Source organism: Rhinatrema bivittatum, chromosome 5 (genome assembly GCF_901001135.1).
Source record: "Rhinatrema bivittatum chromosome 5, aRhiBiv1.1, whole genome shotgun sequence".
NCBI lineage: Eukaryota > Metazoa > Chordata > Amphibia > Gymnophiona > Rhinatrematidae > Rhinatrema > Rhinatrema bivittatum.
The window spans coordinates 340,804,949-340,826,465 of NC_042619.1; the positions used below are offsets into that span (position 1 = coordinate 340,804,949).

Here is a 21,517-nt window from a genome sequence, read left to right on the forward strand (position 1 = left end):
ACATATTATTACTTCCAACTGGAAACACAGTGATAGACTTTCCGAGCCGCTATGGTGGAATACTATCTGTTTATACAGTAAATATGAAAGGGCTATGGCTATTAAACACAATAGGCTGAAGGCGTGAGACTTGATGTGGAAACCTTTAGATCGACATAACCCATAATTTTCACTCATTGATGTCACTTTGTGGACCCCACCTTCCTAAAGAGTCCATTTGATCCTTCTCTGGTAGTACTCTTTCTTATCTGTTCTAATCTCCCCTTCCTTCTACTGCTTCTTCTTCATTTTTGTGTACCTACCTCCAGAATCTCCTGGACAATAATCTTCTTCCCTTTTCTGCGAACTAGAGAATGTCGAGCTATTGCAGTCTCTGTTTCTTGTTTTGTGTTATGTAGCAGACACGCATTGTATTATGACTTTTGCTTCTGTATGAGTATATGGCTGATACTTTGTAATGATTTGTTTTGGAATACTGTGTTGATACCTGGCTGTTGTTCTATTGAAAATTCCAAATAAAGAAATTACAACAAAAAAAAAAAAAAGAAACCTTCCTCATATCCATTTGACCAAATCCCGACCAAACTGCTACTTCTAATTCCTGACACATCGCCAAAACTCTGGTGGACATCATTAACTGTTCTTTATCCCAGGGTTTCTATCCAGACGACCTTAAACTGGCATCCATCAAACCACTCCTTAAGAAACCAAACTTGGATCCCAAAGATCCCAACAGCTTCCGCCCAATCTCCAACCTCACATTCATTGCCAAGGTCATGGAAAAATTAGTTAACACACAACTAGCAGACTACATTGAAGATCACAAAATTCTGTTCCCTACTCAATATGGATTCCGAAAAGCATTAAGTACTGAATCCCTACTCATCTCCCTGACAGACTACCTTATTATGGGCCTCGATAAAGGTCAGGCCTTCTTATTGATCCTACTGGACCTCTCAGCAGCATTTGATACCATTAACCACTCCATACTACTAAATCAGCTGACGAACATCGGCATTTCAGGAACTGCTCTGGCCTGGTTCAAAACGATCTTAGGGAACAGAGGCTTCAAGGTCAAAATCCACAACAAAGAATCTCACCGTTACCCTTCCTCACTAGGAGTTCCTCAGGGCTCCTCCCTTTCACCCACACTCTTCAACATTTATCTTCTTCCACTTTGCTAGTTGTTAACCAAATTGAACCTAAAACACTTCTTATACGCCGACGACGTCCAAATCATGATCCCCCTTAAAGAATCTATCACAAAAACACTAGAATTTTGGGATCACTGTTTTCAAGAAATCAACTGCCTCCTCACCAGCCTAAACTTAATACTAAATTCTTCAAAAAGCAAATTCCTTCTCATTTCCCCGGAAAAAAGTAATATCACTACGAACCCACCAGCCAACCTGCAAATTTCACAAGTAAGAGACTTAGGAGTTATTATAGATAATTGGCTAAACATAAAATCATTTATTAACCAAACAACTAAATACTCTTTTCATAAACTACATGTCCTAAAAAGAATAAAACCACTCTTTCACTATCATGATTACAGAACAGTTCTACAAGCAATAATCTTCTCTAAGATAGACTACTGTAACTCTATCTTATTAGGTCTCCCCTCATCTCACAGCAAACCTCTTCAGATGGTCCAAAACACAGCAGCCAGAATACTGACAAACACGAGAAGAAGAGACCACATATCTCCCATACTCAAAGACTTACATTGGCTTCCAATTCACTACAGAATCTTATATAAGTCCATCACCACCATCTACAAAGCTATCCATTGCCTTGTTCCCCTCAACCTTCAAATACCACTCAGAAAACATTCCTCCTCCAGACCCATCAGAGAGGCTTACAGAGAATCTCTACATGCACCACACTCCAAAACCTCCCAACATATAACCCTGAGAGTCCGGGCCTTCTCCACAGCAGGACCACCGCTATGGAACTCCATCCCACTGGAATTGCGACAGGAACCTTGCCTTCTAACTTTCAGAAAAGGCTCAAAACGTGGTTGTTTAATCAAGCCTTTCCAGACCCTAACTAAACCATAATTCTCCAACAATCACAGTCAGACATTACTAGACCAGTGTAACTTACTGCTCTCTCTGTTAAATTCCTATCGCCTTTTTCTTCTATTCCCAGTTTTGAACATCCCTGTTTTATTGTAATTTCAGTGTTGCTCCGCACCTGTTAAAGTTTTTTATTGTATCTTCATTGTTTCACCCTCTGTTAAATGTAAACCAGCATGATGCGATCCATATCGCGAATACCGGTATAGAAAAACACTAAATAAATAAATTGACTCTCGACAGTGAACCTGTCAACCCAGCAGGCTCACATTTGTTGTGAATATCAACCAATCCAGCATCTTTAGGGAAACTCCCTTCCTGACATGAACTGCCTATAACCTCCAGCGCAATTAGACTTTACCTCCAATGGTAGGAGCAGCCACACCACACAGTTCTGCAACTACAGATTCCATCGGGAAAGCAACATGCATCTAAAAGTTCAAATATGTGTCCGTAACCAGGGGACTACTTCCAATGCAGCAGCCATCAACCCTAGGACCTGCAGGTAAGCCCACGTGGTCAGATGAACAGTGTTCATCAGGGTGCGAACTCGAGCCATTGACATTTAGATTTGAATCTTTGACAGAAATACTCTGCCCTGATTTGTGTTGAAAAGGTCCTGGGCCCAGTGGCTAAATCGAAAGGCAAGGCCCGGAATTGGTGAGGAAGATTCAGAATGGCAAACTGAAGGAACTGTTGATGTTCCCCGCAAATGAGAATATGCACATATGCCTTTGACAGATCCAGATACGTGGGGTATTCCCCTGTTTATACTGCTATTCCATTGTGAATGGCAGCAATGGACAAGTGACACCCCTGAAATCCAGTATGGGTCCTTTTTGGGCATCAACAAAATAAATGGAATACAGGACCAGATTCTGAATGATTCAGGAATGGGAATCACGGCTCTCAGTTCCAACAACCCACGCAATGTAGCTTCCACTGCTATTCTCTCCAGAGTGGAGTTGCATGGAGATATCATAAAGGCATCTGGAGGAATGCAAAGAAACTCTAGAGCATACTTGTCCTGAACCACTTCGAGGTCCCATTGATCCAAAGTAATCTGGATACTTCTGTGACAAAAAATGAGATAGGCAGCCACCTATCTCCTGCTCTAACAGAGGACTCAAATTCCCATTGAGAAGCTTGAGGAGCTCCACTTGCGAAGCTTGAATCCTTTTCAAGGTTTGGGGCAAAAGGATTGATCTATGGAAGGGTCAGGATCTATGGGAAAAACCTCTTGTATAAGACCAAAAATGATGGTAGCCTCCAGGGCAGCCATTCATCCGCAAAGTCCAGGAAAACGGCATCTTGACCTCTAGAAAATGAGAGATCCAGGTTTCTCCTCATTTAGTTGCCATCTTCTCCAACTCACTGCCAAATGCAAGCCAACCCTTGATGGGCAGTTTGGCAAGACTGGCCTTTGAAACAGTATCTGCCAACCAGTTGCACAGCCACAGAAGCAGCTCCTCTGGCGACTGTGAGAACCAGGGCACAGACTGCATCAGCTAAGAAGGTAGCACCCTGGTGCTACCAGAGGTCTGTTATTGGAAGTGGTGCTTCCATATTTTTAAGAAAGACACAAGGTAGCTCAATCTACCAGGGCACAGCAAGAAGCTCTAAGTTCATTGCTACTGCCTCAAGCCTTCCATTAGGTTAGCCTGAATTCTTTTATCCTGAACATGCTTAAGAGCTGCTCCTCTCTCTACTGGTACGGTGGCTCTTTTCATGACAGAAAACATCAAAGCATTCACCTTAGGGAAGCGCAATTGCTCTTTGGCCTGTGGATCCAAGGAGTATAAACCCGCCAAGGTGTGTCCCCCTTGAAAGGACACCTCTGGCGCACTCCATACCAGATCAACTCTTTAATTGCATCCAGGAGGGGAAAGAAACAGGAAGCCTTGTGTAGGATGACAAAAATGGGTTCCTTAATCTGCCCCCTTGAGGAGTCAGCCCCAGCCACTCTGAGGCTCTTCAAAGTCTGAGAGATCAAGCTCGGCAATTCATCTCTGTGAAAGAAACGGAGAAGAGTTCTATATGGCTCCAATCTAAGGGAAACTCCCCTTCCTTACCAGGAGAGCCAATGCCATCATCAGCAGTGTCATTGCGATCCATATGTATTTGAAACTTGTCAAGCTGCGATGCTCCATGGCTTCTGTCCATGGTGGCAAGCACAGGAGCACTCTGAGCACACATACCTAAACTAATAGATATTATCAACTCAGCTGATCACCCCTGTAGAAATGTCGGTAATCCGTACAAAATTTCCACCCAGGAAAAAGGCGGCAGGTCATTTCCAGACCCCAGAAGCCCGAATCTGACATCTTGAGAGTGAGTCTCCCCTGAAGACTCGGTCAGTTAATCAATCAAAGGCGGGGATACCCATATTACATCACCCTCAGTCCCTTTCGCCTCAGACCAAGGTGATGGACGATAGTCGGCCAAATTAATAGGAGTCAAATCCCTAGGAGCATCCAGGCAGGATTGACACAGGCTTGCAGAAGGCTCTGGCTATATTGCCTTGATGTAGCATGCAGCACACATAAATAAGGGTTAGACTTCTTTGCCGCCAGCACCATGGTTGTAATGCACCTAGACAGGTATAGGCATGCGCCCAGCTGGACTCACAAAATGTGCAACTAGAAACCTGTACGTGACAACTGCGTCCATGGTGGACGTACAAAAAATATGTATCCAAGTACACGCGCCTACCACACCCGTACAAACTAGGCGCAGAAACCTTGCATCCAGGTACACATGTTTAAAAGAACGCCCAAGGTAGGTGCCCAAGGTGCGCGTCCAGAAAGGAGGATGCCCAATCTGGATGCACAGGATGTTTGTTAAAAGACCCATCTAGTCACACACACGTGCCCAAAAGGGTGACATGGCAGTGGTTGCATGAGACATGCAGGTGCACTCCCATGACACAATGAAAACGCGTAAACTAATTGCCGCTGCCTACCACATGCCAAAAAGGAGAAGCCTGCACAACCCACCATGCCTGAACTAACTCCACACCTCACAGGACTCTCCAGCCACATGAGCAGGAAGGCTGAATGCTGAGGGAAACAGACCTGGTTGGAAAACCCCTCACTAGCAAGTTCCTTCTCTCTCCTGCTATTTTTACTTTTTTTTTTCTTCATATAATGTAAAATCTTTTACCTGAGCTCAGCCTTCCCTGGGTGAGAGCAGGAACAGGTCCTGGCTATAAGGGAAGAGGGCTAAAGCCTTCACAGCCAAGCTTCTCTTGGCCTGCAACCACTAATTTTCCAAGTCCACGATACCCAAGGTTATCGGACTGAAGGCTCTCTACTGAGGGAGGGACCACACAGTATCACCTCAGGAGGCAAGCGATGCTATATAAACGTCTTCTGATGTCTCCTTTTTCTTCTTTTTTTTTTGACAAACAGGCAATCCCCTGGAGGGAAATGCATGTCCACCAGCTGCTGGAGACGAAGAATACTGACAGGCTAATGTCGGAGCAGGACATTGTGCCATCAGTTTTGCCTTGTCTCCATCTGCTGTCAGAGGTGCATAATCCACTGGTGGGATTAACCTGCCAGAATGCAGAGAAAGCATTGTTTACAAAGATCTGTCTTAAAGCTAGGAGCATTAAATTTTTGCAATGAGTCCCAATGGTTTTCATGATTAAACCATACCTGAGGGGATTAATCCCGATTCGATAATAGCTGGCTGAGACAATATCTGTCTCAGTTTATCCTGGTGAGAAAAGAGAGCTCGACCTGCTTTCAGTATGTATAGTTTTAACTGCTGGCATCTTAAACAGTCCAAGTCCACTTGATCTGTAAAAGAATACAGAATATCAAAATTTAAAAAAAAAAGCATTTATCTCATTATTAGAAAATGCAAACAACTGCAGAAATCCCATATTTTCTAGATGACCAAATACTAAAAAAAAAAATCTGAGTTAAATTATTTTTAGAATTCAAACATTCTTATTGGTTTCTTCACACAAGACAAAAAAAACCCACAGAAAAACAAACCATAATCCAAAACAATTATATTTTCTACTGCCGACACTTGATGATATAAATTATTGGTTCACAGACATCCATTGGTTTCCAAGTTTCATGAAAGCAATCAAATCTGTTATTTTTCTGCAGCCACTGCTTCATATTTATATTATATTGGGACAGTGAGGGAGATCAAGATGGCGGCATAAAGTGACTGCAGTTTGGCTGTCCTTCCTGCTTCTTCCTATATTTTTGTGGGTTGTGCCTTCTAAAAGGAAGGGAACAGTCAGATCTTACCCCTCAGAGTCATCACCGATCCCTGGATAGCAGTTATCTCAGAGTATGCAGTCTCTGCATCATCAAAAGGAGTAGCCCCGATGCCAAAAATGACAGAGGAGAGTCACTCTTGGCTGGGAAAGAGGTATCCCCTCAACCAACTTGATGTCCATTTACCACCAGCTCAACATGCATCTACCCCAAATGAGGCAGCACCATCTCAGACAGATGAAGTCATTGAGACGGTGGCCCTGAAGGGAGCCTTCGGGAGGAGATTTGAAGATGCGGCCATCTCAGAGAAGTTGGATTCTGCTGCCAATATGTTGAGGACAGTGCCTGAGCCATTGGAGGTTTCTGGTGGTGAATTCCAGCTGTCTCTCTCTCCTCTAGAAGCAAATTTGATCCCTTCAAAGCCAGCTGTGGTCACCTTTGATGCTCTCTGGAACGTAGTGACTAGTATTTGGCTTCCCAATGCTTCTATCCACTAGATTAAATTATCATGTTTTAGAATGTGAGGCCAGTCAGCAAGAAGCTATGAAAAAAGTTTAGAGAGTAGAAGAGGATATTCTCTCCTTAAAAGGGGTTCAAACTTATTTTATTAAAGAACGTGGATTCTTGAATAGGCGAGTGGAATTTATTGAAAACAGATTTCACACTTTAAAACTATGCTTCTTGAATTTTCCAAGGAAGATATTTTTCCTGAGACTCTATCCTTCCTACCAGATTCTGTTCCTTCATTGAACAAAGTTTACTTCTTGCCTACTGGGTCTCGACAAGCCCCAATGGATTGTTTACATCTGACCGCTTTCCTGGAATCTTCCAATTATGAAATTGCAGAAAGAGCCACTTTGTTGGTTACTTTTTTTTTCTGAACATGATTTAAGTTTGGTAAAGAAGAATTACTTCAGGAATCTGAATTTACACTTTATGGGTTAAAAATAAATATTTTTCCAAACTTATCTCTTGCAACTCAGGACAGAAGGAAAGATTTACTTTCATTATGTTATGAGGTTTCTGCCTTAGGGGCTACTTTTAGTTTGCGTTATCCCTGCAAATGTTTAGTTAAATATTGTAATGATACTTTTTTAGGTTTATCTTACTGAGCAATTGCAGAGTTTTGCTAATTCCAGAAAATTATTATGTCCCCTAGTTCTCATTTAGAGTCTGTAAATCAATAGGGACATGTATTTATATTGCTGCAGCTTTCTTGTTTATCGCAGTTGTCTTATTGCAGTAATGCAGATTAATTTTCTTTATTAATTCTCCTCAAATTTTTTCTCCCTCTATATTTGTGGACAACATATATTTGATGTTATTCATATTTTTTGTTTTTTTCTGAAGTATTTTTTCTATATTTATATTTATAAGTGTTACAAACATTCTACCACATGTTCATCTTAGTTTGTTAGCTGTCTTTTCAATAAGAATTTCACATCTAAAGAAACCAAAATGTCAAATAGCTTCTTCGCACTCACAGATAGAACTTGTCATAATGCAAAAATTTTCAAACAACCACTTATATGATAATTCTTCATAAAATTGCACATTACTACAGATTCATTCCCCAAACTATTTTCCAATATTTTTTCAGATTCAGACAATAACAAAGTGTGTACCTGTTTCCAAAAAACACCACCAACCACCATTTTTATCTGCTTGGGCCATGAATTTGGTTATGCTATATGAAGTCCAGATTGCCCTATGTGCTATAAAATATATTTGCATGACAGAAGCTGATAGTGATACCCTCTTCTCTCCTTCTCCCCCAAGTCCTTAGAAATCTCACTTTCAAAATCTTCCCCCAACCCTGAGTTCCTCCCCAGCAGTCTCACGCTGAACGTCCCCATCCTCTAAGTCCCCAGCAGAGACCAGTCTAAGTACTGTTCCATAGGAGCCTGAGAGATCAAAACGCTCGGCCCACAGTTGATGTAGCTTTGCCTCTTCTTTTGCCTTAGCCTTATGCTCTAAATGGATCGTATGTCACAGCTACCATGGCCAGAAACAAAGTGCTGCCTTCTGCTGTACACGGTGAAGTTAGTACAGCATAGAGAAGAAGGTGGGATCTCTCCTTCAGATAGAAGTATAGCCCCTGCCTTCTGTCCTGTGCTGTACTACTGACTCCTATAAGGATAAAATTGATAACAGGCCTGGAAATACTCTTCTTATTGGTTCCTGCCTACTATCATTCTGGCTAATTTTCAAAGGCACGAATGTTCACTCATAACGCGCGTATCTGCATGCAAGCAGAGCTACACTGTGATTTATATCATGTATGCAAGTACGCGTGTATCATTTAAAATCCTCCTGCCACACGTATATGTGCATGAAATCTTAACAGGCAGGTCAAGTAAATGTCCTGCACGTATTTCTGCTATGGTTTTAGCAGCTTTCACATTCGTATGCAGCCAGATTTTAAATCATGTTTGCCTGAGGGAAAAAACGGGTTTTTTCATTAGTCCACCAGTTTGTCCAGTTGATATTGAAGTCTGGTTCTTCATGCTGTAAGCCTCCCGCTTGCTCCTCATCAGGACCTGCAGCAAAGTTACGTGGATAACACACAGACTCATGCCACGGTCTGCTTTTTTTAAAATTTGGAGCTAGGCGTGTAAGTCTCAACCCACCCCAGAATGCCCATTCCCTGCCCCTTCTCCATGTCCATATTTTTCACGCACGAATGGGTATGTACGCGCGTACTTTGCAGATTCTTAAAATTTGCATTGCTCGCCCGTGGAATGCATACGTGTGTAGGTGGCCATTTTTACAATAGCAATGCTTTTAAAATCTACCTCTGTCACCTTCCATTAGCCCCACAGGTCCACTTGGTAAAAGAAGCAGAGGGCTGCACCTGAGGGTAATGATAATGCACTGCTGAAAAAGCAATGCAAAAAAAATTTAGGGCTGAGAATTCAGTGAATCCCTTAAAGGCCCTGACCTCATACCACTGGGTAGGATTATGGTGCTTCCAGAAGGCATTTAGATTGCAGAATTAAGAAACCACTTGCAAAGAAGAGTTGTTGTTGCTACATTTAACAAGATAGTAATGAAAATACAGGCTGACTGGCTAAATATAATCCACCCTGGAACGGTCCCAGAGACATCACATTTTTTAACCAGCTAAATTTGTATATTCTGTGAATTTGCAATATATTCAACTAACTGAAAACCACAGTGAATATAAATATGTAATATTATAACCTCATCATCCTCTTCAACTAATGTTAGAAGCATTCGCAAAACCATGTGTCCACATGCTGTCTCCACTCATTTAAAAAATTATTCGGATACTTTATTTTTACCGTACGTTTGTGTGTTTGTAATATACACTTGTGTTTCATGTTTCCCTCTTCCAGAAGGGTAACATGTATGTGGCTAGGAAGTGGAAGAAGCATTGAGGAATAATAAAATCCTAAGTAGAAGCAAATACCAAAATCAGAATTTATAGTCAAAACTTCCATTTAAAAAAACAAAAAAACCCTATGAGGCTGAAAGTTATCCCTACTTAGCCGGATAATAGGGACGTATCCGGTCAAGTGGCAGCTGCTGAATATCCGGCTATGTTCAGCAGCTGTGATTTAGCCAGATATAAATTTATCCCACTATAATGGCTAGCCAGATATCTTGGGGGCAGGCAATGGGTTGAACAAACTAAAGCAAAATGTTCTGTTGTCTTAACCAGATAAGTCCCTATATTCAGCCTTATCTGGTTAAGTTAACTGAATAAGTTAGACCTGCTTAATAGCAGGTCTAAAATTATCCGGATATAACTTAACCAGCTAACTAGAACTTCTCCGGTTATATTCAGCAGCATAGCTGTGCAGATGAATATCTCTTCTTTGGAGTGAATTTTAAAAGCATTGCTTGTGTTAAGAGATCCATATAAGCGAGTATATGGGCTGCCTGTGAGCAACATGTATTTTAAAAGCCACCAACTATGTGTACATATATGTGTGCGCAATCTCCAGAAAGCAGGTATAAATGGGGCACATTAGAGGGGAGTTAGGGGAATGGCATGGGCGTGACTAAACATACATGTATAATGACATATTATAAAAGAGTCCTATGTGTTGAGCTGCGCACACTTCTACACGCTCATTTGCTACAGTTCAGTTACATAATTGGCTGTGAGAAAGAACTTTGTTTTGTGACACAGTCTGCCAGGCGATTTTCTCCCACTGAGAGGAAACAGGAACTGCCCAATGGGTGGGAGGGAGGCCCCCTGGTGCAGACTGGACCAACTCAGGCACACAAAGAAAGCCTTGTCCATTCATCGAGAGACCAGGGACAACCAGTCACACAGAAGACTGCTGTGAGAATACCAGGGATAGATTGGGGCTATCAGAATGCTGCATTCCACGGGGAACATCTTGGAACAAACAGCCACCTTAAGGGGATTAGGGGATGCTTGGAGGTGTTAAATCAGCCACATATTAAGGGGGGGGGTGAGAAAATGGATTAGCCTTTCCTTTCAATATGACTCTAATCACCGTATGGTACTCAATGCTTTAAGGGTGAATACAGAGAGAGAGAGAGGAGGAGGTGCCCTCCACACAGGGTCTACAAGACAAGAACTCAGTTTTAAGATCTCTCAGACGAGCAAGTCATGCAAAGCTTTAGGTTTAATAAGGAAACCATACAGTATCTATGTAGAAGTTAGAACAGGACCGACAACCTACCAACCACAGGGGCTATGCCTTGCCAACATGTGTCAAGATCACCATTGCCCTAGCCATTTTTGCTACCAACACCTACCAAAGTCCTCTTGGGTTCACAGCTAGCATCATCCAATCTGGTACCTCCCATGTACAACAATCAGGTCCTGGCTATCGCGCCAAGGAGAAAATGCCAACAAATATCCTCCCCTCAGAAAAGAGACAACAAGAAAAAATGAGAGATTTCGATTAAGTGGCATGCTTTCCCTCAGTTTTGGGGCTATTGATTGCACACAAATGCCTATAAGGATACGATGGGAAGATGAAGCCACCTACTGCAACCACATGGGCTTCCATTCCCTTAATATGCAGGTGGTCTGTGATGCTAATGGCCTCATCCCGGATGTCGTGTTTACATTTCCTGGCTCCACTCCCTATGGGCTAAATTTTTAAAGGGACGTGCTGATTTATAACATGTGCGCTTCACTGCACACGTTATAAAATTGGCTACCTGAGTGCACATGTGCACGCCGGTTCCGAATCATGCAAAAAAGGGGTATTTTATTTAAAAAAAAAACACACGGTGACACAATCGGGCCTTTGACCAGTTCCCTATCCCCCTAACTAACCTTCCTCCCTTTTCCCCTCTCCTCCCCGACCCTAATCACCACCTAACTAATCAATATTTTTTGTTTTCCTACTTACTTCTGCTCAGCAGCGGAATTAAGTTGTGAGTGACAGCTGGCTGCCAGACCCTGCCCTCCTCTGGCCTGCCGCTTTTTAGATGACCGGCACTTCCATACATACCAGCAGATATGTAAATGCACTCAGCACATGCACAACCTGGCCATGCAAGTATCTACTGGTATTGGCATGCACCAGCATTTTCAAATCCCCCCGTAAGCCTACATCTCACAGTCAGGAATAAATGATGGCTTCCAGGCGGCCACATCACCTGGGGTGGCTTCTATATTGGAAGATATCTATCGCAAACTCCACATCCCAACAAGCCTCTTCTGTGTGTCTCCATCTCTAGCTGGTCTACCTGGCCAGGATGACAGCTCAGACCCAGCCTAATCCCCTAATGTACTGTCCATCTTGAAAACCTATCGTAATGTTCGCTAATATCTTCTTCCTTACAGGTGACAGAAGTTATCCACTCAAAACCTGGCTCATGATCCTTGTCGCAACCCCAAAGAGCGCAGCAGGGGTGCAATACAACAGGGCCCAATGGCATAGCAGAACAGTGATAGAGAAAACCTTGGGCTTCCTCAAAATATGTTTCCGCTGTCTGGAAAGATATGGAGAATGCCTCCTCTACAAGCGACCTGAAGTCTATGAGATATTTCTAGCCTGCTGCAAGTTACATAACATGGCCAAAACCAATCGCATGCCTCCTCCTGAGGGACTACATGAGAATACAGATGAAGAGGAAGAGGAGGAGAAACAAGAAGTCAGTCAGCAGGAATTGCAAGAGATCCATCACCAAAATCAAAAGTAGGCTACAGGAAAGGAATACTGAAACAAAAATATTTTCAGTGGTGAAGGTGCATTTATTTACATGTGAATAATGACATGCTTAACATAAAGAAAATTAATTCCTCTTTCGGCTTCTTTTTTTGGGTGGTTGGACACTTGCAGATGCCTTGTATGCCCTATCAGATAGTTCCTCCGCAGCAGTGTCCTCTCGATCCTCTGGACTGCCCTCAGTGGTACAGGTCCTGGGAGATCAGGCAGGACATGGTGGCTACTGGAAGGTCTTGCAGGTGCTGATGCTACCATCTGTATGGGCAACTATGGTGGCAGTGGTGGCATGACCAGACCGGATTACATGCTGCTTAAGTGAGTTGGAGCCACATGATGGCAGGGAGATGGTGCTGGAGGTGCCTCAGGCTGTGGAGGTGGGATCCATCCACTTGATGTTGGACCAGATGCTGGGAGCTGCATGTAGAGTCCCTGACGTTTAGTGTCAAACTGGAGGTGGCTGGGGGAGAGGATTCAAGATGGCCTCTTGATGAGACGCATATTCAGACGCTCCTGCCTTTCATTATACTTACTGGACTTTCTTTGCAAATGCCTCACAAAAGAAAGGGGAAGGTGAGGGTTTATCCCCCCGAGCCCACACTTCCCGCAGGTCAGCGTGTCATACTGCAATATGCTTCTCCCATATAGATAGGAGCAGCGAGCCCCGCTAGCGGAACGGGAGGAGGAGTCCCTTCTCCGCTTGGGGAAATATCGCTAACTCCCCCGGAACCACGATTGCCGCTGAATGCTGTCTCACCGAATGCCTCGGGGGAAGAGGAGTCGCTGGTGGGATGCGTCACAAGTGCGACTCCTGTGGGAGGACTTTCGCGAGGCACTGCGAGTTTGGAGGGGTCTGCTATTGCCTCGAATCCCCTTGAAGCTGCGACATGGAGAGAACAGAGGGTTGAAGAAATGCCGCAAGGATCGTTAACATCGGTGGGTGGAGGAGAGGTAACGAGTAACCCTATAAGGAGTCCCATTGAGATTAAAAGACCAGCGGTAATCACTATGGAGTCCCTTTGGGACGTGGTTGTGGGTTTAACGAAGGCGTTCAATGAACAGACCCAAAAAACCGAGGAAATCGCCCAAAAAATGGCATCTATTGAAAATCATTTGCATCTGAAGGGGACAGAGCAGCTGCGAGAGTTACAGCAAGTTAAAGAAAATCTTAAACAAGTGACTGATACTAACGTTGCATGTGTGAAAGATCAAATGATCCTAACACGGCGGCTGGAATCTGTAGAAAATTATTTGAGGCAGTTAAACCTTAGGGTTTTGAACTTCCCAAAAGTAGTGGGAGAGATCCCACTACTAACCTTTAAAAGATATATGAAGGAAATATTACAAATACCAGAGGAGCAAATTCCAGCAGTTAAAAAGATTTTGTTTCTAAAACAAGGACAGAGCCAGATACAAATATCTCCAGTGGGAGAAATCGGAAATTTTAACAACTTATCTGATTATTTGGAAAGCTCTGGATTTGAAATTGCTGAAAGAGCAGTTCTCTTTATTTCTTTGTTTTCAGAATTTGATAGAGCCCTTATTATGAAGTATTACTTTAAAGCAATTAATGTTACATATATGGGTGGTTTGGTTAGGATATTCCCTGACCTGTCCAGGGTTACACAACTACGCAGGAAATCCTTTCTAATAATGCGTCCTGAAGCAATAGCTTTAGGGGCAAGTTTTCTTTTACGTTATCCTGCTAAATGCGTGGTAAAGTACTCTGGTAATACCTATATATTTTATAATCCAGAGCAATTAAGGGTCTTTCTGGACGCCAAGAAAGAAACCCCTATAACTTAGAACATCTGGTTCCCTAAATAAATATATGATTGGGATTAATAGTCAAGGGGCTTATTTGTTAATATAAAGTTTCTTTTTCCTTTTGTATACTCCTCTTTTTCTTTCCTCTCCACCAAATATTGCTTAGAACAGGGGTCAGGAACCTTTTTGGCTGAGAGAGCCATAAACGCCACATATTTTAAAATGTAATTCCATGAAAGCCATACAATATGTTTAAAACTAAATACAAGTAAATGTGTGCATTTTATGTAAGATCACACTTTTAAAGTACAATAAGTCTCTGAAAATATTACACCAGGCCTTAAGACACCAATACATCTCCTATTAGGAAAACGGACCAAGTCAGGCTGCTATAGAGTCCTACACAGAAACTACACGCCAGCAGAAAACCTCACCTGAATCACGTGCTGTCCCTCACCTAACATAGAATAAAGAGACCAAAACGCATAACAAGAAGCATGCAGAAAAAACTGAATTGGAAACTGCAACAAGCCAGAGTCTCTGTATGCAGTGAAACAAAGGAAAAAAGAAACATCACCCATCCTTATAAAACAAATCAAGAAATATAAAATCATCAGCAGTAAAACTGTACTAACAAAAAGAACATATTTCGAAACAGCTGATGAGTGGAATATCCAATAATTAAAAACTCATATAAAACATTTCCAGATACCAACAAAATATTTCAAAATAGCAGACACAAAGACCCAGTAATGAAAAATAATAAGGATATAAATTTTTTTTTTGCTCTGCATACCTGGGAACGTTTGATATCCAGGTGTCCTGAGATTGTTCTGAATTAGCAGGAGGCGGGGTGGTTTGCTTGGAACTTTCTCCTCTCTCAGTCACATACCAGCGCTCTCTCTCACACTGGCTCTCAAAGACACACCTATACACACATGCTCTCAGTCCTCACATATACACGTTTTTTCTCTCTCACTTATATAGGCTCTTAATTACACATTTACACACATGCTGTCTATCTTTTCACGCTTACACACACACACACAGGCTTTCAATCACACACATACATGCTGTCTTTTTCTCTCACACACAGACTCTCATTCACATGCTTACAAACATGTCCTCTCTTTCTCTCATTTACACACAGGCTCTCAATCACATACTCACATGCTCCATCACCTAATCCAGCTCTCAATCACACACAGACACACATGATCTCTCTCTTACTTATACACACAGGCTCTTAATCATACATACACATGATTTCTCTCACACACAAAGGATCTCAATCATACACACATACTCTTTCACACAAACAGGTTTTCAATCACAAACTTACACATACAGGTTCCCAATGGTAAACTTACATTCATGCTCTCTCTCTCTCACAGGCAGGCTCTCAATCACACACATACTCTCTTTCACATGTACAGGCTCTCAATCATTCACATACATGCAATCTCTCACTCACACACACACAGCCCCCCCCCCCCGCGGCCCGGAAGAGGAAGTGGAGAGTATCGGGTGCCTGCGCGGCAAGAAGAGGCCACGCTAGTGCGCTCGGCATCGGCCCGAAGAAAAGAAGACTGCAGCGCGGCTCGGAGGAAAATGAAGAGGTTCAACCGCGGCCGATGGGACTCCGCCGCCGCGAGGGCTGAAAATGAAGAGGTTAGCGTTGGGAGGAGGCTGCTGCTGCCGCGAGTTCCCGGGGTGGGGGAGAGAGAGTGTGAATCATTCCCGGGGTGGGGGAGAGAGAGTGTGAATCATTCACACTCTCTCTCCCCCACCCCGGGAACTCGCGGCAGCAGCAGCCTCCTCCCAACGCTAACCTCTTCATTTTCAGCCCAGGCAGAGTCCCATCGGCCGCGGTTGAACCTCTTCATTTTCCTCCGAGCCGCGCTGCAGTCTTCTTTTCTTCGGGCCGATGCCGAGCGCACTAGCGTGGCCTCTTCTTGCCGCGCAGGCACCCGATACTCTCCACTTCCTCTTCCGGGCCGCGGGGGGGGGGGGGGGGGGGGAGGGAAGAAGAGAGCACGCCGGTGCCGCTGACTCCAGCTGTCCTGCCGCGTTCCGCCCGGGCGGAGGAGGACCAGGGAGCAGCTGGGTCAGCGGGAAAGTGTGGCGACACTTGTCTGCGAGCCAGATGCAGCCCTCAAAAGAGCCATATCTGGCTCGCGAGCCATGGGTTCCCGACCCCTGGCTTAGAACAAAGGAGATAAAATTGTATAACATAAACTAGTTGTGTAATTATAATATAATTACAATTAACAATGTATAATCTTTTTTTTCTTTTGTGTAACTCTCCTGATTGAAGCAAAGGATTCTTTGTTTAAAGTTTGTAAAATTGATAAATAAATAATTAAAACAAAAAAAAACTGGAGGTGGCTGTGACTGCCAAGGTGGCATGCGCTCCAGGAGTTCTCTCCAGGATGCTGTCTGGGTGCCCATGGTCTTGCAAAGACCCTATACTTCCTGCTGCACTCCCTTCATTTTGGTTTTCATGGCCTCACCTTCCTCCCGGAAAGCAACCTGGAGGCCATGGATATCTGGGCACAAAGCTCCCATTTCTTCCAGGATCCAGGAGTTCAGATTCATGAGGAGGAGCTCAGCTGCGCTAGCTTGTGTATGTGCTCTTCAGAAGCTGAATCTGTAGCACTGACATGTAGTAACACACCAAATTTTTAGACTAATGCGAAAGTTATCCCTTGGTGTGTAAGTGCTGTGTTTTGTAGTTTGTACCACACTATAACCACATCCTTCTTCTGGGCCCAGCTATGAAGAATGATAAATTGTAGAGAGGGGGAACCTGAGGGAAATGGTTGCAGAACAGTCTTTTTGCTGTACCTCCTTAAGACTGAAATGAAAGTGTGTGAACCGGCATCATGGCCATTCCCACACCACACCAGAAAAGCCATAGAGATCAATATTCAAAACCAACAGAGGGATAAACTCACAAGCTAGCCATTTAAATGTTTACTTTTGAATTCTGACCTCATTGAATAATCAGCATATAGATACACACAAAGTCTTCACAAAATACATTTTTTCTTTACAGAAAGATATAGAAAACTTTTAGAACTATTTACAAATATTAAAAAAAAAAAAAGGTATAGTTGAGGACCAAATTGAGGAGCAAACAAATTACCAAAATAATAAAAAAAAAAGCCAGGAAATTATGTAGGCCCCAGAACTTTAGGGACTAAAATAGCAGTACTAGCTAAAGTCTGTTTTGAAGGTTTCAGATATAAACTTGGTAGTTTCTTGCTAGACTTTATAGCTTTCTCCAAGGACAAGAAGGATGGCAGTTCTCACATGTGGGTGACATCAGATGGAGCCTGTTAAGGAACTTTGATTTCAAAGCTTCTAGAAGCTTTGTGCATGCTGTACTGGGCATGTGTGGGCCTAGCTGCCTCCGAGGTATGGCCCCCTCAGTCATTTTTTCCCCCCTCCCCTGCAGAGCCTTCAAGCCACAGTTGCTTCTTTCTTCCCTTACAGCTACAGCAGGGAAAGTTTCTGGAACTGCAGAAACCTTTTTCTTCCAGGGCCCTGTGGCTTTCTCTATATTTAAAAATATTACCTGCACACCACCTAAAATTCAAGGAAGGATACAATAAAGCATTCGTAAAAATTATCATGTGCACAAATAAATGGAAATCAGAAATATAACAAAAAAACATCTAAATGATTGTTAATGCAGGTCTTTTAGTTTAATAAAATACAAAGGAAAATTGGTTCTTACCTGCTAATTTTCATTCCTGTAGTACCACAGATCAGTCCAGACTGCTGGGTTTTGCCTCCCTTCCAGCAGATGGAGACAGAGAAAAACTTGAAGGGTATCCCTTGTAAGTACGGTGCATCACCTGCGGCATCCTTCAGTATAAACAATATCAAACCAGAAATTGAATTTTAACATTGAAAGGCAGTCCAAATCCAATGGCTAGATCAAATCAATGGAAATGTAATACAAAAAACTATATACAGGTCAAGAGCACTCTGAAATCTTCATTCTGCTACACAGTCTTCCAGGACAGTTGAAGGAAAAAAGGATTCGAGCAAGCTCGCAAAATTGACTGGGCGGGCATATGGACTGATCCGTGGTACTACAGGAACGAAAATTTAGCAGGTAAGAACCAATTTTCCTTTCCCTGTATGTACCCAGATCAGTCCAGACTGCTGAGATGTACCCAAGCTGCCTTACATGGGGTGGGACCTAGAAATCCCCGCTCAAAGCACACGACTCTCAAAACTTTCGAAGTCCGGAGCCCGAATGTCCAAACGGTAATGTCAAGCAAAAGTATTCAAAGATTTCCAAGTTGCTGCTCTACAGATTTCCTGGGGGGAGACCAACTGTCTTTCTGCCCAGAATGAGCCTTAAGACCATCTGGAATTGCTCGCCCGTGACAGAGGTAAGATTACAGAGAGGTAAGATTACAGAAAGATTTCAAGACTTTCAAAAAGAGCCTAACGACATGGCTTTTTAGAGAAGCCTTTTCACAAAGAGAGCGAGAAAGAGAGAAACGCTGAAAGCTGTACACACAAAATCTTTATACAGCACTAGCACATTATATGTATGTACGTCATGGTTTGTTTACTACACCCTTAATTGAATGTATAAATTAACAGTCCTTATTGTAGTCACAGGTCAGATTAAACAACACTGAACATATAGCCTTTATTACGAAACTATGTTACTGACCTTATAAGGCACCTCCACTACTAATATGAACAGATACATGTACAATTTACTATATGTGCCTCTATGTAAACCGTTGTGACGGTAATATACTGAACGACGGTATAGAAAAGATTAAAATAAATAAATAAATGTGTACGCTGAAGCAATAGCTTCCTTTAACCAATGGGCGATGTTGGCCTTGGAAGCCTTATGACCCTTCTTAGGACTGCTCCACAAGACAAAGAGATGATCTGACAAATGAAATTCATTAGTGACCTCCAAGTAACACAGAAGTACCTGTCTAACATCCAACCTCCTCAATTCGCGAGCATGCCGGTATTCTTGATCCAAGTCCGGAAACGCTGGCAAATCTACCGACTGGTTCACGTGAAAAGTCGATACTGGTCCACGTGAAAAGTCGGTACCATCTTTCCTTAGGAAGGAAAGATGGTACCGTTCACAGAGAGACGACAGAGTCTGAAAACCTAAGGAAAGGTTTGCGACAAGATAGTGCTTGAATCTCAGACACCTCCGAGTCGAGCAGATAGCCACCAAAAACACCGTTTTTACCATTAGGTCCTTTAAAGTAATAGGCTTAAGTGGTTCAAAAGGAGGTTCGCACAACATTCGAAAGACCAAATTCAAATTCCAAGAGGGACAAACAGTCCGGCGAGGAGGGTTCAAGTGTTTTGCCCTCTAAGAAGATGCACTATTTATTTATTTAGTACTTTTTTATACCGACATTCATGATACAGATCATATCATATCGGTTTACAAGGAACAGTGGGTTAACCTTAACCTTAACATATAAGAAGAGGCAACAGTTACAATAAAACAAGGGTAATGGAACTCGGATGAAGAAGCCAAAAGTAGAAAGGTAACTAGGTAACTACATCCGGGTGAGCCGCTACGGACGCTCCTTCCACCTTCCCTCGTAAACAGCCTACGGCCACCACTTGAACCCTTAGAGAACCCTTAGAGAACCCTTAGAGAACTGAAAGCGAACCTCTTTGCCAAACCCTCTTGTAAAAAGGTGAGGATGTGGACTATCAAGGCGTGCCTAGGGGAAACCTTCGATCTACTACACCAAGACCCGGCCATACATAAGAAAGGCTGATGCTTTATGTGCCCGCAAAAGAGTGGAAATGACTGTATCCGGATAACCCTTCTTTCTCAACTGCCTCCTCACATAAACCAAGCCGCTAGACAAAAGTGATCCGCCTGGTCGAAAAATACTGGACCTAGCCTCAGAAGATGATCCAGACGGAGGGGGCCGTCCACTGCTAGGTTGACAAGATACTTGAACCACGGCCTCCTTGGCCATTCCAGAGCTACTAGGATCACCATCCCTGGATGATCCTCTATTCTTCTTAAGACCTTGCCCACCAGGGGCCAAGGAGGAAAAATGTAGAGCTGAATGTTGCAAGGCCACGGAAGGACAAGAGCATCCACACCTTCCACCCAGTGTTCTCTTCTGTGACTGAGGAAGCAAGGTGCCTTGGCATTCGTCCGAGACACCATTAAATCCAAGCGGGGAACTCCCCACTGAAGAGTTAAGAGCTTGAATGCCTCCTCGAACAGTTCCCACTCTCCGGGATTGAGCCACTGGCAGCTCAAAAAATCTGCCTGAATGTTGTCTACCCCGGAATGTGAGAAGTTGCTAACCTGGCCAGTTTTGCTCCGCCCAGGCCATGAGCTTGTCCACCACTGAAGTCACTGGACGGCTCTTTGTTCCCCCTTGCCGGTTGATGTACGCTACAGTCGTCGAATTTTTGGACAGTACCCTCACCGACTGATGACGGATAAGGGGAAGGAATTTCCACAAGGCCAATACACCACTCTTATTTCCAGACGATTGATGGACCACTGTGCCTCTTGCTGTGTCCATTGAACTTGCACCGCTTGAGATTGGCAAACTGCCCCCCAACTGGAGAGTACTGGCGTCCGTTCTCATAATGATCCACTGAGGGACTTCCAGATACACTCCTTGAACAAATGTTCGGGGATTAGTCACCAATCGAGACTCAACCTGGTGGGTTCCTGGAGCAGCAAAGGAATCTGGAACTCCTCTGATTTGGGATCCCAACATGAGAGCAAAGCCCTCTGCAATGGTCTCATATGATAAAAAGCCCAAGAAACCAACTCCAGTGTAGACGCCATAGAACCAAGCACCTGCAAGTAATCCCAGACCCTGGGAACTGGCAGGGACAAGAGACGACGAATGTCTATCCATTCCTGTATAAGGAAGACCTTCCTGATCCGAGCATCGAACCGTGCTCCCAAAAAATCCAGAATCTGGGTATGACACAACTGGCTCTTCGTGGGATTGATGCTCCACCCCAGAGAGTGAAGGGTCTGCACCACTTTGGCAACCGTCTTGCATAGTTCCTCTGACTTCACTCGAATGAGCCAATCGTCCAAGTAAGGATGAATCAGAATCCCTTTCCTGCCGGAGATTCCCCACCACCACCATCATCATCTTGGTAAAGGTGTGGGGAGCTGCGGCTAACCTGAACAGTAGGGGCTGAAATTGGTAATGCCTGCTGAGGACCATGAAACGTAGATACC

The 21,517-nt window shown here is 43.5% G+C and overlaps 1 protein-coding gene across 1 annotated transcript in view; it reads right to left on the bottom strand.

Moving 5' to 3' along the window:
* The window catches only part of LOC115092958 (E3 ubiquitin-protein ligase HERC2-like), a 2,733,734-nt gene that overhangs the window by 1,641,306 nt on the left and 1,070,911 nt on the right, over positions 1-21,517 (bottom strand). The window contains 1 exon segment of the mRNA XM_029604466.1: positions 5,741-5,884. Coding sequence (XP_029460326.1) covers positions 5,741-5,884 — 144 coding nt within the window.